Below are 14,484 nucleotides of genomic sequence, written 5' to 3' on the forward strand. Positions count from 1 at the left end.
TGTTTATATGTTATGAATTGATTGATATTATTCATGGTTTGATTATTTATTGATTTTTCTAATTGATTAGTGTTTTTCTTATTAATTTTGCAATCTGATCAATTGTTTGATTAAATATTGCTAATATCGAGTCATAGATCGAGAGATAGTACTCTTTAGAGGCTTACCTACAATTAGCAAATCTGATTATATTGAGCGACCGTACTAGCATAAATTGATTTGAGAGTGTTAATGCCTGACCAAGGATTAACCTGTGCTCTAGATATCTGATTGATTGAACTATTGATGATATTATGATAGATTATAGTTATAAACATGGTGAATCATTACCCTAGATCCTTTTTAGTTTGATTTCCGTAGTTTGATTAGTTTAGAACTTTAATTCATTTATCTGTGATTTGTTTAGTTTCTCTATACCTTATAAGCTAGATAAAACGACCATCTCTCTGTGGATTCGACCCTACTTACCCTACTACATTGTTAGAAGGTTTTGCAGGAATTATTTTTGACGGGTGTACGACAACCTATCAAAAGTCCACTTATGAGTGTCCCACATCGGAGAAAGAGGAGAGAATAAACCACTTTATCAGATTAGGAGTTACTCCTATTCAATGTTATCAGGATCGGGATCCTACTTTGGATCGTAGAGGTTGGTAGAATCGAATCGGTGGGATCGGATCGTAGGATCGTAAGATCCTACAATTCGGTGAAATAAAGATAATTATACCAAAATATGGTGAGAATCTCATGTTAAAAATTTATACATATTAATAATGAATTTTTTAATTAGCAAATGATGATAGTTTTTCAATACTATAAGATTGAAGTAACATGCGACCAAAATCTAATAGGAGAAATATAATATGTGAAATTAGTTTATGGTTATTATACGGTAGGATCGGATCGTAGAGTCGTAAGATCGTAGAATCGTGTTAAGATCCTACCATGTATTTTTGTGGTTGGGCAGGATCGAAAGATCCTACAAGATTAAGATCCTACGTAGAATCGGGATCGGTGAAGTCCTCCAGGATCGTAAAATCGTAGAATCGTAAGATTCGAATCGGGATTTTAATAACAATGCTCCTATTATCACCAATTGGTTTTAGGATGGAACCTCCTTGCTTGTAGGTGGTCTAAACTCTCCTCCTCCTTACTGGGTTATCCAGGCAGATTTTCATATAATCTAAAAATTAACAGATATTTCACATTGTTAATAGTTCATGGTGCTCTATTGAAACTAATAATCCATTCCTTGTTGCCAAAAGAAACTAGAGCTAGCTTTGCTCGCTCCCTTGGCTTGATATAATTTATTGAAGCGTAAAAAGAAACGAAAAGGATATAAGAGGCCAAGATATATTTTCTAAAAACAAGCTTATATATCATGTAGTAGATATACATGACAAATAAAGACAACCATATAGCACTCTCTTAGTTTAATGATTACAAACCACACTTGAAAGAGATCACTTATAGTATACATAAGATAGCAGCTTCTTGAAACGGACATGGTCATCGTTGAAGCACCTTATTTATTCATCAATACTCGTAACCAAAGACTTCAACAACATAATTAAGCGCATGGGCAATCCTGAATTTCATAAGAAAGACAAATAAAAGCATTAGTTTAGTGAAAATCAGCAATATTCGCTATAGGGAACCAAATCTTGCACATCCAAAAGAATAATCATTAGGTTTTACCTCTTTCACGAATATTCCAGTGGACTCGAGGTAGTTGTTGTGCCTTCCAAAAAATCCAACAATAGGGCCCTTAGTTGGGAGTGGAGAAGAGAAACTGCGTGGACACTCAATACCGTTTCCTTGTCCATATGGTCCATATCCTGATGGGCATAAGTTGGTGTGTATCTTGAGTGTACCAATAAGGCATTCATTTTTCTGATACTTGTAGTTTCCGTATGTTCCAGAAATTTGTGTGATGAATTCACCACACTTGAGCACGATCTATATAAGTGCATGGAAAGTAAGAAAAAGGGGAAATTAGTAATATTCTTGGAAACACAAGAAGCTAGATACAATTTTGTCTTACAATTATAAGATTGATGATATGGTAATGTGATCCTAATGAGTCTATTATGAGTATATACCGATGAAAAAAATTATTTTCTCATCTTTTCCCTGTTTTATATTTTCAAAACTTCGTCTACTAAATTTCATGTAATTGCGAGATCAAAATTGTCTTCAATATTATGATTGTGTACTAACCCTGGACTCGTTTCCGCTTTTGCCACCAAACATTTTGGTTTCAGTACGCCCACATGGCTTAGATATGACGAACCCAAGGGCGTCAACAATGTATCCATGCCTTATGATAACTTCTTTGATCTGCTCACATTCTTGGAGTACCATGCAGTAGTTTTCTGGCAATTGTGAACCATAAGGTCCATACTTGGCAACAATTTGGTTCTGCCACAATATAAAGTAAAGATACATATTATAATATGGACAAACATTTAAATATTAATTAATGACTAATTGGGAATGGGTAAATAGATTATGAACAATGCATAGAAAATGAGAAAGACTAGCAAACTAATTAGCAACTTCGCACCTTGGCGATTGCTTGAGCCATTTTCTTAGCTTTGGAAGTTGATGAAACTTGTTATGTAGTAAGTTTGATAGGAAGTGTGCTGTGGTGTGCTGTAGTTGAGGATAATCTCTATTTATACACGCAGAGGTTAAAGGACTTAAGCTGCATGCATGATGATTTTACGCTGTTGGATCGTGATGAACATATTCTGTTGGTCCATCGTGCTTGCCACATACTTATTCGTTGATGTAACTAATTCTTACTTCTAATGCATGCTAACAAAAAGAAAGATACATTTACAGTTAGGTACAAGTCTGGGAAGTTTCCCCACATTGAAAGTTGGATTAAATTGTTTTTAGTTTATAACGCAAGTAGAATACTCCTCCTATTGCCATATGATTTTAGAATGTAGTAGTATCTAATTTATATAGGTATTATTGTTGGTTATATTAGAAAAGAAAATTAATGAAATAGAGTTAAATTACTGCTATACACATAATAATTTTGTAAGTTTAATGTGATTTTAATTATTTTTAGCCGTAGATTTTTTATATTAAAATGACAATTAGTTTTCTACTACAATTACTTAATATAATTAGTTTTCTAAAGATATCATTTTTCACTTGGCCAATTGAAGAAAATTGGTAAAAAAAAAACCATCAATGAAAGTTTGATAAAAAAAAACTTGCTCTAGTGACAAGTTTGTAAACAAAATGAGCTACAACGACATTTAGACCAATTTTTTCTCTGATTTAGTCAACTTGTGCATTTACATGATTTTATTTCAATCCAGTTGAGTTAATTAGATAAAAACATGAAAAATCAAAATAAAAGGAACATAATACGTTGAATGTTGATCAAATTGGAAAATCATAGAAAAAGTGGCATAAATGTTGCCTCAATTCGTTTTATTTACCAACTTGTCACCTAAGTTCATTTTATTTACCAAGTACTTGTTGCCGGAACAACTTTTTTTACCAAATTATCGTTGAGAGTTAGTTTTTTGTTTACCAATTTGGTCAATTGACCTTTTTCATTTTCTATATTCCCGTGAAAAATGAAAAACAACGGTATCTTATATAGAACGAGGGAGTAATAATCAACAGTTGTGACAATTAAATCGAGGCGAACAATGGTGAATTTCAGCTAGTGATGCTGTAATATATATCTCCATCAGAATAACTACGATAGTAATTGATGTTACAGTTATTCCGATGCGTTCAAAGCACGCAGAATTCTGTATAGAGAATGATATGCTTGTATGCTTATTTCTGATTTGAGAAAGTTGAAAATAACATCCACCATCTCCGAATATTTGCAGCGCGCGTCAAAAGATGTTATCAGGTATCCATGGATCTAGTGACGCATCGTATGCTAGTTGAAGTGGCGGAAGTTGCTGCTTCACTATTTCACATCGAGTACGCGAGTCAATTGGTTTCTAAAATGACCTCTTCATGAGTGCAATGCTGAAGGTGATGCAAGCTATTTACAAGAAGAGATCAGATGGAACTGCTTCTATGATGACATTGGAACATAAACTTTTTTCCCCTAAAATCTGATGTGTTTCGTGAAATTTGATTTAATCGAATTTTTTATGATTTCTACCATTTTTAAAAAAAACTGGTTTAACATGTCATGATATAGGTGAAATCAACTATCTCCTATAAGAGGTTAATTGATATTTTTGAAGCAAGCTTCAGGCATCAACATACACATCCTCTATTAGAGTTTATTCCGATATTAAAATTTTCTAATTAATTGATTCAATTTGATATTTGAAATAAATGGCATATCCTTGGGCAAAAATGCTTTTTTCGCATATGTTAAATGAAGTAGGAGATATTTTTTTTTTTGCTTTATTTTAAAACGAGTGATATGATTGTTAAGAATTAGGCCAGGCTAAAGCTAAAGCTATTGATCACATTAGATTAGATACTCGATGATTGTGATTCTTTAGGAATTTGGAATTCAGTGAGGTTGTAAGAGTTGTTATCTAATATGTCTAAAAGATTTTTCACTAACATCAAATGGAAATTATTTGGTACAACCATTGCACTATATGGCAATACAAGTATCTCATCGAATCCTGAAAATTAGGGAGGATTTTGAAAATTCCTGAAAATTGAAGATAACTTTTAATATTTCTTGATTGGTTGAATAGAATTTGGTTAATTCGTAATACCACCCAGGATTTAAATTAACTTTATCTTAGAATCTTTTTGCTTTCTTATCAGATGAATACTCTTTTTGAAAGTAGCATATTTGAACGTTTTCTCCATTTTTTCAATTGCTACATATGGGATTTATACAAAATTAACAAATGAGGAAAAGCAATGAAAATGAGACCACATGTTCAGTTGATTACAAGCAAGAAAAAGAGCGAAAGCTGGCAAAAGTTGGAAACACTAGTGGTAAAAGTTTCTTAATAGAGAACTGCAGAGAAATCCGTGTTCCAAAGATCTTTATAGCATGGTATTGGTCTGCTGAGATCTTGTTGGATTTTATTGGATCTACTTCAAAATATATTTTTCCTATGTATATTTTAAAGTTTTAAGTAATGAACAAATAATTGTGGTCTTCCGAACTGGCTGGTGGCTGCTTATCCAGCTTTATTGCAGCTCGATCAGAACGGCCCAGATACGTGGGAAATGAGAAAGGGGCCATAGGAGAAAAGTATAGTTAAAGTATTGGGTCGTTATTATTGGGGGGGTCTGATATATATGAAATTCCTTTATCTATGTAAATTATTCATTTGATGGGTTTTCAAAAGAACTTTTCCATTAAGGAGCGGAATCTAATACAATACAACTATTAAAGGTCTACGATTTTTGTTCTATGAGAAAAAACCATGATATAATTGGTAATCACATAAGATTAATTTTTGTCAAATCAATAAATTGGTTTTTAGGAGGACTATAATCGATTTTAATGAGTATATATCAGTTCTTAATCCGTAAAAATTCTGAATGGATAGTGTTGAAACACATTGAAAGTCCACTTGTGAGTGTCCCATATTGGAGAAAGAGGAGAAAATAAATCACTTTATAAGATTAGGAGTTACTCCTCTTATCACCAATTGGTTTTAGTATGAAACCTGCTAGTGGGCTAAACTCTCCTCCTCCTTATTGGGTTACCCAGGCCCATTTTCATATATTCTAAAAATTTAACATGGTATGAGAGCGGGAATGATCCTAGCTTGTAAATTTCGCAGAAAATTCTTGTTCAAATCCCTAATTCGCCATAATTTTCCCAAAATTTTTATGTTCGAAGTTTTTTGAACTCACACTCAAGATTGAGCAATTAGAATTCAATTTGCCCATTTATCATCTAATTTCATTCACAAATTATCTTTTTGAAACCTTGAATCAAACAATTGTTGATTCTTGAGTTTTTTCCTCAATAATGAACAAATAATCGTGGTCTTTCAAACTAGCTGGTGGCTGCTTATCCAGCCTTATGAAATGGGCCATAGGAGAAAAGTATAGTTAAAGTATTGCGCTGTTATTATTGGGAGGTCTGAGATATGAAATTCATTTATCTACATAATTTATTCATTTGATGGGTTTTCAAAAGAACTTTTCCATTAAGGAGCGGAATCTAATATAAACAACTATTAAAGGTCTACGATTGTTTTATGAGAAATAACCATGATATAATTGGTAATCACGTAAGATTAATTTTTGTCAAATGAATAAATTGGTTTTTAGGAGGATTATAATCGATTTTAATAAGTATATATCAGTTCTTAATTCGTAAATAAAAATTCTGAATGGATAGTGTTGAAACCCATTGAAAATCCACTTGTGAGTGTTCCACATTGGAGAAAGAGGAGAGAATAAACCACTTTATAAGATTAGGTATTACTCTTTTTATCACCAATTGGTTTTAGGATGGAACCTTCTAGCTTGTATGTGGGCTAAACTCTCCTCCTCCTTATTGGGTTACCCAGGCCTATTTTCATATAATCTGAAAAATTAACATGATATTGGAGCCCGGGTTGCGGATCTCGTCTAAACTGGGTATTTGATCGCTACTGGATAAGGATTTACCTCGATAGGATGTCCAGTCCCTAAGAGGATTATTGCTCTGACCTTTCCATTAGCTCTGAATCTCTAAGGACACTCACAAGTGAAGGGGTGTGTTGAAACCCATTGAAAGTTGATTAGTCATTTATATATATAGTTTTTAGGTGCATTTAGGTTGCATTTTAGAGCATTTAGTTTCATATTTAGCTTCATTATTGCATTATATTCTTAAGTAATACTTTTCTACTCCTATTCGGTATGTTTTCTTGTTTTTGATGAATTTCAGGCATTGATAACGTATTTGGAGTATGATTAGCTAAATTTGAGGATTAGGAGCACTTGGAAAGAAGCTACAATAAATAAGGATCGTATGGATATGTCATAGTACGAGTTTAAGCAAAAACGAAGCGGAAAATCATTAGAATAAATGTGAAAAGAGTCACGCCTACTCTTCTGATCATAACTTTTGATGTGATCCTTAGAATCGAGTAATTCCACCAGATTTGGAAACTAGACTTGAAGAGCTTTCCAACGATAGGTGTCACGCCCCGAGAAGACTTCTAGTCAAGGAGTTATGCCTTTCGGAAGATTGCACAGTTTCTGCTGGAATCTGCCACGCGTACGCGCGGATCACTAATCCGCCTATTAATGATTATTTAAGACTTTTCTTATCTTGTAAATTACTTTCCTAGTCATATTAGGTTAAAAGATATTATTTAGATAGGTTTTCATTTTTTTTCTCTCTCCTCCTCCCCTTTCACGTTATTTTTAGTTTTAGGGTTTAGTTTAGTTTTCTCTCTCTTTCTCTCTAGTTTTAGTTGTAAACCCTAATTTTTATTCTTCATTAATTCATGATTTCTTTTAGTTTCTTTCCTTGATTTCTTTGTTTATGTTTTTCTTTGTAGATTTAGGGTTCATTATTTATTTCATGATAGAGTAGTTTTTATTTCTAGGGTTTGGGAATTCATGTTTATATGTTATGAATTGATTGATATTTATTCATGGTTTGATTATTTATTGATTTTTCTAATTGATTAGTGTTTTTCTTATTAATTTTGCAATCTGATCAATTGTTTGATTAAATATTGCTAATATCGAGTCATAGATCGAGAGATAGTACTCTTTAGAGGCTTACCTACAATTAGCAAATCTGATTATATTGAGCGACCGTACTAGCATAAATTGATTTGAGAGTGTTAATGCCTGACCAAGGATTAACCTGTGCTCTAGATATCTGATTGATTGAACTATTGATGATATTATGATAGATTATAGTTATAAACATGGTGAATCATTACCCTAGATCCTTTTTAGTTTGATTTCCGTAGTTTGATTAGTTTAGAACTTTAATTCATTTATCTGTGATTTTGTTTAGTTTCTCTATACCTTATAAGCTAGATAAAACGACCATCTCTCTGTGGATTCGACCCTACTTACCCTACTACATTGTTAGAAGGTTTTGCAGGAATTATTTTTGACGGGTGTACGACAACCTATCAAAAGTCCACTTATGAGTGCCCACATCGGAGAAAGAGGAGAGAATAAACCACTTTATCAGATTAGGAGTTACTCCTATTCAATGTTATCAGGATCGGGATCCTACTTTGGATCGTAGAGGTTGGTAGAATCGAATCGGTGGGATCGGATCGTAGGATCGTAAGATCCTACAATTCGGTGAAATAAAGATAATTATACCAAAATATGGTGAGAATCTCATGTTAAAAATTTATACATATTAATAATGAATTTTTTAATTAGCAAATGATGATAGTTTTTCAATACTATAAGATTGAAGTAACATGCGACCAAAATCTAATAGGAGAAATATAATATGTGAAATTAGTTTATGGTTATTATACGGTAGGATCGGATCGTAGAGTCGTAAGATCGTAGAATCGTGTTAAGATCCTACCATGTGATTTTTTGTGGTTGGGCAGGATCGAAAGATCCTACAAGATTAAGATCCTACGTAGAATCGGGATCGGTGAAGTCCTCCAGGATCGTAAAATCGTAGAATCGTAAGATTCGAATCGGGATTTAATAACAATGCTCTATTATCACACAATTGGTTTTAGGATGGAACCTCCTTGCTTGTAGGTGGTCTAAACTCTCCTCCTCCTTACTGGGTTATCCAGGCAGATTTTCATATAATCTAAAAATTAACAGATATTTCACATTGTTAATAGTTCATGGTGCTCTATTGAAACTAATAATCCATTCCTTGTTGCCAAAAGAAACTAGAGCTAGCTTTGCTCGCTCCCTTGGCTTGATATAATTTATTAAGCGTAAAAAGAAACGAAAAGGATATAAGAGGCCAAGATATATTTTCTAAAAACAAGCTTATATATCATGTAGTAGATATACATGACAAATAAAGACAACCATATAGTGCTCTCTTAAGTTACGGATTACAAACCACACTTGAAAGAGGTCGCATATATTATACATAAGATAGCAGCTTCTTGAAACGGACATAGGTCATCGTTGAAGCACCTTATTTATTCATCAATACTCGTAACCAAAGACTTCAACAACATAATTAAGCGCATGGGCAATCCTGAATTTCATAAGAAAGACAAATAAAAGCATTAGTTTAGTGAAAATCAGCAATATTCGCTATAGGGAACAAATCTTGCATCCAAAAGAATAATAATTAGGTTTTACCTCTTTGACGAATATTCCAGTGGACTCGAGGTAGTTGTTGTGCCTTCCAAAAAATCCAACAATAGGGCCCTTAGTTGGGAGTGGAGAAGAGAAACTGCGTGGACACAATACCGTTTCCTTGTCCATATGGTCCATATCCTGATGGGCATAAGTTGGTGTGTATCTTGAGTGTACCAATAAGGCATTCATTTTTCTGATACTTGTAGTTTCCGTATGTTCCAGAAATTTGTGTGATGAATTCACCACACTTGAGCACGATCTATATAAGTGCATGGAAAGTAAGAAAAAGGGGAAATTAGTAATATTCTTGGAAACACAAGAAGCTAGATACAATTTTGTCTTACAATTATAAGATTGATGATATGGTAATGTGATCCTAATGAGTCTATTATGAGTATATACCGATGAAAAAATTATTTTCTCATCTTTTCCCTGTTTTATATTTTCAAAACTTCGTCTACTAAATTTCATGTAATTGCGAGATCAAAATTGTCTTCAATATTATGATTGTGTACTAACCCTGGACTCGTTTCCGCTTTTGCCACCAAACATTTTGGTTTCAGTACGCCCACATGGCTTAGATATGACGAACCCAAGGGCGTCAACAATGTATCCATGCCTTATGATAACTTCTTTGATCTGCTCACATTCTTGGAGTACCATGCAGTAGTTTTCTGGCAATTGTGAACCATAAGGTCCATACTTGGCAACAATTTGGTTCTGCCACAATATAAAGTAAAGATACATATTATAATATGGACAAACATTTAAATATTAATTAATGACTAATTGGGAATGGGTAAATAGATTATGAACAATGCATAGAAAATGAGAAAGACTAGCAAACTAATTAGCAACTTCGCACCTTGGCGATTGCTTGAGCCATTTTCTTAGCTTTGGAAGTTGATGAAACTTGTTATGTAGTAAGTTTGATAGGAAGTGTGCTGTGGTGTGCTGTAGTTGAGGATAATCTCTATTTATACACGCAGAGGTTAAAGGACTTAAGCTGCATGCATGATGATTTTACGCTGTTGGATCGTGATGAACATATTCTGTTGGTCCATCGTGCTTGCCACATACTTATTCGTTGATGTAACTAATTCTTACTTCTAATGCATGCTAACAAAAAGAAAGATACATTTACAGTTAGGTACAAGTCTGGGAAGTTTCCCCACATTGAAAGTTGGATTAAATTGTTTTAGTTTATAACGCAAGTAGAATACTCCTCCTATTGCCATATGATTTTAGAATGTAGTAGTATCTAATTTATATAGGTATTATTGTTGGTTATATTAGAAAAGAAAATTAATGAAATAGAGTTAAATTACTGCTATACACATAATAATTTTGTAAGTTTAATGTGATTTTAATTATTTTTAGCCGTAGATTTTTTTATATTAAAATGACAATTAGTTTTCTACTACAATTACTTAATATAATTAGTTTTCTAAAGATATCATTTTTCACTTGGCCAATTGAAGAAATTGGTAAAAAAATAACCATCAATGAAAGTTTGATAAAAAAAAAACTTTCTCTAGTGACAAGTTTGTAAACAAAATAAGCTACAACGACATTTAGACCAATTTTTTCTCTGATTTGGTCAACTTGTGCATTTTACATGATTTTATTTCAATCCAGTTGAGTTAATTAGATAAAAACATGAAAAATCAAAATAAAAGGAATAATACGTTGAATGTTGATCAAATTGGAAAATCATAGAAAAAGTGGCATAAATGTTGCCTCAATTCGTTTTATTTACCAACTTGTCACCTAAGTTCATTTTATTTACCAAGTACTTGTTGCCGGAACAACTTTTTTTACCAAATTATCGTTGAGAGTTAGTTTTTTGTTTACCAATTTGGTCAATTGACCTTTTTCATTTTCTATATTCCCGTGAAAAATGAAAAACAACGGTATCTTATATAGAACGAGGGAGTAATAATCAACAGTTGTGACAATTAAATCGAGGCGAACAATGGTGAATTTCAGCTAGTGATGCTGTATATATATCTCCATCAGAATAACTACGATAGTAATTGATGTTACAGTTATTCCGATGCGTTCAAAGCACGCAGAATTCTGTATAGAGAATGATATGCTTGTATGCTTATTTCTGATTTGAGAAAGTTGAAAATAACATCCACCATCTCCGAATATTTGCAGCGCGCGTCAAAAGATGTTATCAGGTATCCATGGATCTAGTGACGCATCGTATGCTAGTTGAAGTGGCGGAAGTTGCTGCTTCACTATTTCACATCGAGTACGCGAGTCAATTGGTTTCTAAAATGACCTCTTCATGAGTGCAATGCTGAAGGTGATGCAAGCTATTTACAAGAAGAGATCAGATGGAACTGCTTCTATGATGACATTGGAACATAAACTTTTTTCCCCTAAAATCTGATGTGTTTCGTGAAATTTGATTTAATCGAAGTTTTTATGATTTCTACCATTTTTAAAAACAACTGGTTTAAAGCATAGGTACATGATATATGGTGAAATCAACTATCTCCTATAAGAGGTTAATTGATATTTTTGAAGCAAGCTTCAGGCATCAACATACACATCGTCTATAGCTATAGAGTTTATTCCGATATTAAAATTTTCTAATTAATTGATTCAATTTGATATTTGAAACAAATGGCATATCCTTGGGCAAAAATGCTTTTTTCGCATATGTTAAATGAAGGAGGAGATATTTTTGTTTTTTGCTTTATTTTAAAACGAGTGATATGATTGTTAAGAATTAGGCCAGGCTAAAGCTAAAGCTATTGATCACATTAGATTAGATACTCGATGATTGTGATTCTTTAGGAATTTGGAATTCAGTGAGGTTGTAAGAGTTGTTATCTAATATGTCTAAAAGATTTTTCACTAACATCAAATGGAAATTATTTGGTACAACCATTGCACTATATGGCAATACAAGTATCTCATCGCAATCCTGAAAAATTAGGGAGGATTTTGAAAATTCCTGAAAATTGAAGATAACTTTTAATATTTCTTGATTGGTTGAATAGAATTTGGTTAATTCGTAATACCACCCAGGATTTAAATTAACTTTATCTTAGAATCTTTTTGCTTTCTTATCAGATGAATCTCTTTTTGAAAGTAGCATATTTGAACGTTTTCTCCATTTTTTCAATTGCTACATATGGGATTTATACAAAATTAACAAATGAGGAAAAGCAATGAAAATGAGACCACATGTTCAGTTGATTACAAGCAAGAAAAAGAGCGAAAGCTGGCAAAAGTTGGAAACACTAGTGGTAGAAGTTTCTTAATAGAGAACTGCAGAGAAATCCGTGTTCCAAAGATCTTTATAGCATGGTATTAGTCTGCTGAGATCTTGTTGGATTTTATTGGATCTACTTCAAAATATATTTTTCCTATGTATATTTTAAAGTTTTAAGTAATGAACAAATAATTGTGGTCTTCCGAACTGGCTGGTGGCTGCTTATCCAGCTTAATTGCAGCTCGATCAGCACGGCCCAGATACGTGGGAAATGAGAAAGGGGCCATAGGAGAAAAGTATAGTTAAAGTATTGGGTCGTTATTATTGGGGGGGTCTGATATATATGAAATTCCTTTATCTATGTAAATTATTTATTTGATGGGTTTTCAAAAGAACTTTTCCATTAAGGAGCGGAATCTAATACAATACAACTATTAAAGGTCTACGATTTTTGTTTTATGAGAAAAAACCATGATATAATTGGTAATCACATAAGATTAATTTTTGTCAAATGAATAAATTGGTTTTTAGGAGGACTATAATCGATTTTAATAAGTATATATAAGTTCTTAATCCGTAAAAATTCTGAATGGATAGTGTTGAAACACATTGAAAGTCCACTTGTTAGTGTCCCATATTGGAGAAAAAGGAGAAAATAAATCACTTTATAAGATTAGGAGTTACTCCTCTTATCACCAATTGGTTTTAGGATGGAACCTGCTAGTGGGCTAAACTCTCCTCCTCCTTATTGGGTTACCCAGACCCATTTTCATATATTCTAAAAATTTAACATGGTATGAGAGCGGAAATGATCCTAGCTTGTAAATTTCGCAGAAAATTCTTGTTCAAATCCCTAATTCGCCATAATTTTCCCAAAATTTTTATGTTCAAAGTTTTTTTGAACTCACACTCAAGATTGAGCAATTAGAATTCAATTTGCCCATTTATCATCTAATTTCATTCACAAATTATCTTTTTGAAACCTTGAATCAAATAATTGTTGATTCTTGAGTTTCTTCCTCAATAATGAACAAATAATCGTGGTCTTTCAAACTAGCTGGTGGCTGCTTATCCAGCCTTATGAAATGGGCCATAGGAGAAAAGTATAGTTAAAGTATTGCGCTGTTATTATTGGGAGGTCTGAGATATGAAATTCATTTATCTACATAATTTATTCATTTGATGGGTTTTCAAAAGAACTTTTCCATTAAGGAGCGGAATCTAATATAATACAACTATTAAAGGTCTACGATTTATGTTTTATGAGAAATAACCATGATATAATTGGTAATCACGTAAGATTAATTTTTGTCAAATGAATAAATTGGTTTTTAGGAGGATTATAATCGATTTTAATAAGTATATATCAGTTCTTAATTCGTAAATAAAAATTCTGAATGGATAGTGTTGAAACCCATTGAAAATCCACTTGTGAGTGTTCCACATTGGAGAAAGAGGAGAGAATAAACCACTTTATAAGATTAGGTATTACTCTTTTTATCACCAATTGGTTTTAGGATGGAACCTTCTAGCTTGTATGTGGGCTAAACTCTCTCCTCCTTATTGGGTTACCCAGGCCTATTTTCATATAATCTGAAAAATTAACATGATATTGGAGCCCGGGTTGCGGATCTCGTCTAAACTGGGTATTTGATCGCTACTGGATAAGGATTTACCTCGATAGGATGTCCAGTCCCTAAGAGGATTATTGCTCTGACCTTTCCATTAGCTCGGAATCTCTAAGGACACTCACAAGTGAAGGGGTGTGTTGAAACCATTGAAAGTTGATAAGTCATTTATATATATAGTTTTTAGGTGCATTTAGGTTGCATTTTAGAAAATTTAGTTCATATTTAGCTTCATTATTGCATTATATTCTTAAGTAATACTTTTCTACTCCTATTCGGTATGTTTTCTTGTTTTTGATGAATTTCAGGCATTGATAACGTATTTGGAGTATAATTAGCTAAACTTGAGGATTATGAGCACTTGGAAAGAAGCTACAATAAATAAGGATC

General features: G+C 32.8%; 2 protein-coding genes across 2 annotated transcripts; both read right to left on the reverse strand.

Annotated features, from left to right (window-relative positions):
- Nucleotides 1-1,227: 1,227 nt before the first annotated feature.
- On the reverse strand, nucleotides 1,228-2,725 carry LOC130589337 (mannose/glucose-specific lectin-like). Its single transcript, XM_010681593.4, has 4 exons — nucleotides 2,567-2,725; nucleotides 2,221-2,421; nucleotides 1,699-1,959; nucleotides 1,228-1,588 (listed from the first exon to the last, which is right to left on the reverse strand). Exons 1-4 carry the CDS (start codon nucleotides 2,585-2,587, stop codon nucleotides 1,571-1,573), a joined length of 501 nt encoding a protein of 166 aa, XP_010679895.3. The 5' UTR covers nucleotides 2,588-2,725; the 3' UTR covers nucleotides 1,228-1,570.
- Nucleotides 2,726-8,892: 6,167 nt separating this feature from the next.
- On the reverse strand, nucleotides 8,893-10,259 carry LOC104895167 (mannose/glucose-specific lectin). Its single transcript, XM_010681599.4, is given in 5 exon segments — nucleotides 8,893-9,127; nucleotides 9,235-9,340; nucleotides 9,342-9,493; nucleotides 9,754-9,954; nucleotides 10,100-10,259. Coding segments are annotated over 5 exon segments (498 nt in total). The 5' UTR covers nucleotides 10,121-10,259; the 3' UTR covers nucleotides 8,893-9,109.
- Between the last annotated feature and the right edge of the window lie 4,225 nt (nucleotides 10,260-14,484).

Source organism: Beta vulgaris, chromosome 6, assembly GCF_026745355.1.
Source record: "Beta vulgaris subsp. vulgaris cultivar EL10 chromosome 6, EL10.2, whole genome shotgun sequence".
NCBI lineage: Eukaryota > Viridiplantae > Streptophyta > Magnoliopsida > Caryophyllales > Amaranthaceae > Beta > Beta vulgaris.